At 64.8% G+C, this 1,570-nt stretch overlaps 1 protein-coding gene across 1 annotated transcript in view; it reads left to right on the top strand.

The window, feature by feature from the left end:
* The first annotated feature begins 692 nt into the window (after positions 1 to 692).
* The window catches only part of KDM5A (lysine (K)-specific demethylase 5A), a 55,176-nt gene continuing 54,298 nt past the window's right edge, over positions 693 to 1,570 (top strand). Inside the window, exon 1 of the mRNA XM_015422883.1 lies at positions 693 to 1,163. Coding sequence (XP_015278369.1) covers positions 987 to 1,163 — 177 coding nt within the window. The 5' untranslated portion in view covers positions 693 to 986. The remainder of the gene's footprint in view (positions 1,164 to 1,570) is intronic.

Raw genomic sequence — 1,570 nt, 5'->3', positions numbered from 1 at the left:
AAGGGCTGTGAGGGGGTCAAGGAACTTGTGGTGAGGCGGTTAGGTGGGAGGGTTCCTTTGGTTACGGGGAGTGGGCGGGGTCCGTTGGGAGTGCGGAAGGAGGGGGGGGTCAGGGGTGCTGCGAGAATCGGTAGTGGGCTGAAGAACCCAGGTGTTGGGCTAGGGGGAGGGGGAGCTATCGAGAGACGACGAGGCGTCTTCGGCAAGGGGGAGGGAGGACGAAGGCGGGGCTCTGCGAGGATTCTATGGGAAGGGGCGGTCCCATTCGTTCTCACACACATTACAAGGCCTAGAAGAGTGGAAACGGATTGTCGGCACCGGAAGTTCTCTGCACTAGGACGTAACACACAAACTGACATTCCTCCGCGGCCTCAGCTCAGCTGCTCTCCATTGTGGCCGTTGCGACCGTTATGAGTTTCGCCTCGGCTTCTCGTCACAGGGCGGGGGTTGAAAGGGGACACGCGTCGCGAGATCTGATGGTCTGTGACTGAGCTCCTGACAGAGAGGAGAGCGCCTTTAACCGGAGGGATGGACGGCGGGACTATTTTGCCCCCCCCGCCGCCATTTAAATCTCCAGCGGAAGGATATTTTCATTCGAACTTCCGCAAGATAAGGGTTTTTAACTGATACGCGTCACTTCCGGAGAGTCTGAAGAAGGGGAGGAAAAGGAAAGGGGGAGAGGAAAAAAAACAACAAACTACACCGAAGGGGGGGAGGAGGAGGAGGAAACAAAAACAAACGGGAGGCCCTTCGGCTGCGGCGGCGACGAGAGCTCCGCGGCCGTTTCTGAGGGGCGGCCTCGCGACGGGCCTGCTCCCCGCTGGCCACCGGGATGCTCCTCCGCCCCCCGGCCCATCGCTGAGCCGCTGTCCCTTCTCCGCCTTCTCCCCCCCCCCCCCCCCCGCCTCCAGCCTCGTCCGCTCCCTCCCGGGTCCTGAGGCGGCGGCGGCAGCAGCAACTGCAGCGGCCTCGGCGGCGCCGCCGCCATGTCGGGGGACGACGACGGCCCTGCCGGGGCTCAGTACGTGGCAGAGTTCGTGCCTCCGCCCGAGTGCCCCGTCTTCGAGCCCAGCTGGGAGGAATTCAGCGACCCGCTCGGCTTCATCGGCCGCATCCGACCCTTGGCCGAGAAAACCGGCATCTGCAAGATCAGGCCGCCCAAGGTACCCGCCGCGACGGGGGAGGAAGGGTCTCTGCGGGGGGGTGTGTGTCTCTCTGGTGCCCTTGGGTCTCTCGGGGTCCCGCGCGGGCTCCTCCGTCTCTGGGGCCGCGCTTGCGACGCTCCGCTCGGGAAAGGCGCGCATCTGGGAACAGCTCCGACGCGATCCCGGTTCGAGACCGAGCAGCCTTTTGGAGCCGTCAGTGAGGACTTCGCCCGCCCATCCACCGCCCCCTCTTCGCCGTTCGCGCCGGGCCGTCTTTGGTCGCTTCTCGGCAGGCAGCTGCCCTAACCTCCTTCTCCAGGGTCTTTGACGCGTGAGGTCTGCAGGGAAGGCTCGTCTTCTGCACCAGCGGAAGTCGGCCCATTCCGCGACTGCGGCTTTTAATGCCCCCCCCCCCCCCAACCCGG

Source organism: Gekko japonicus, unplaced genomic scaffold (assembly GCF_001447785.1).
Source record: "Gekko japonicus isolate JY-2015 unplaced genomic scaffold, Gekko_japonicus_V1.1 scaffold1229, whole genome shotgun sequence".
Taxonomy (NCBI): domain Eukaryota; kingdom Metazoa; phylum Chordata; class Lepidosauria; order Squamata; family Gekkonidae; genus Gekko; species Gekko japonicus.
The sequence above is the reverse complement of the archived record's forward strand: the minus strand, read 5'-3'. Positions and strand labels throughout refer to the sequence as shown.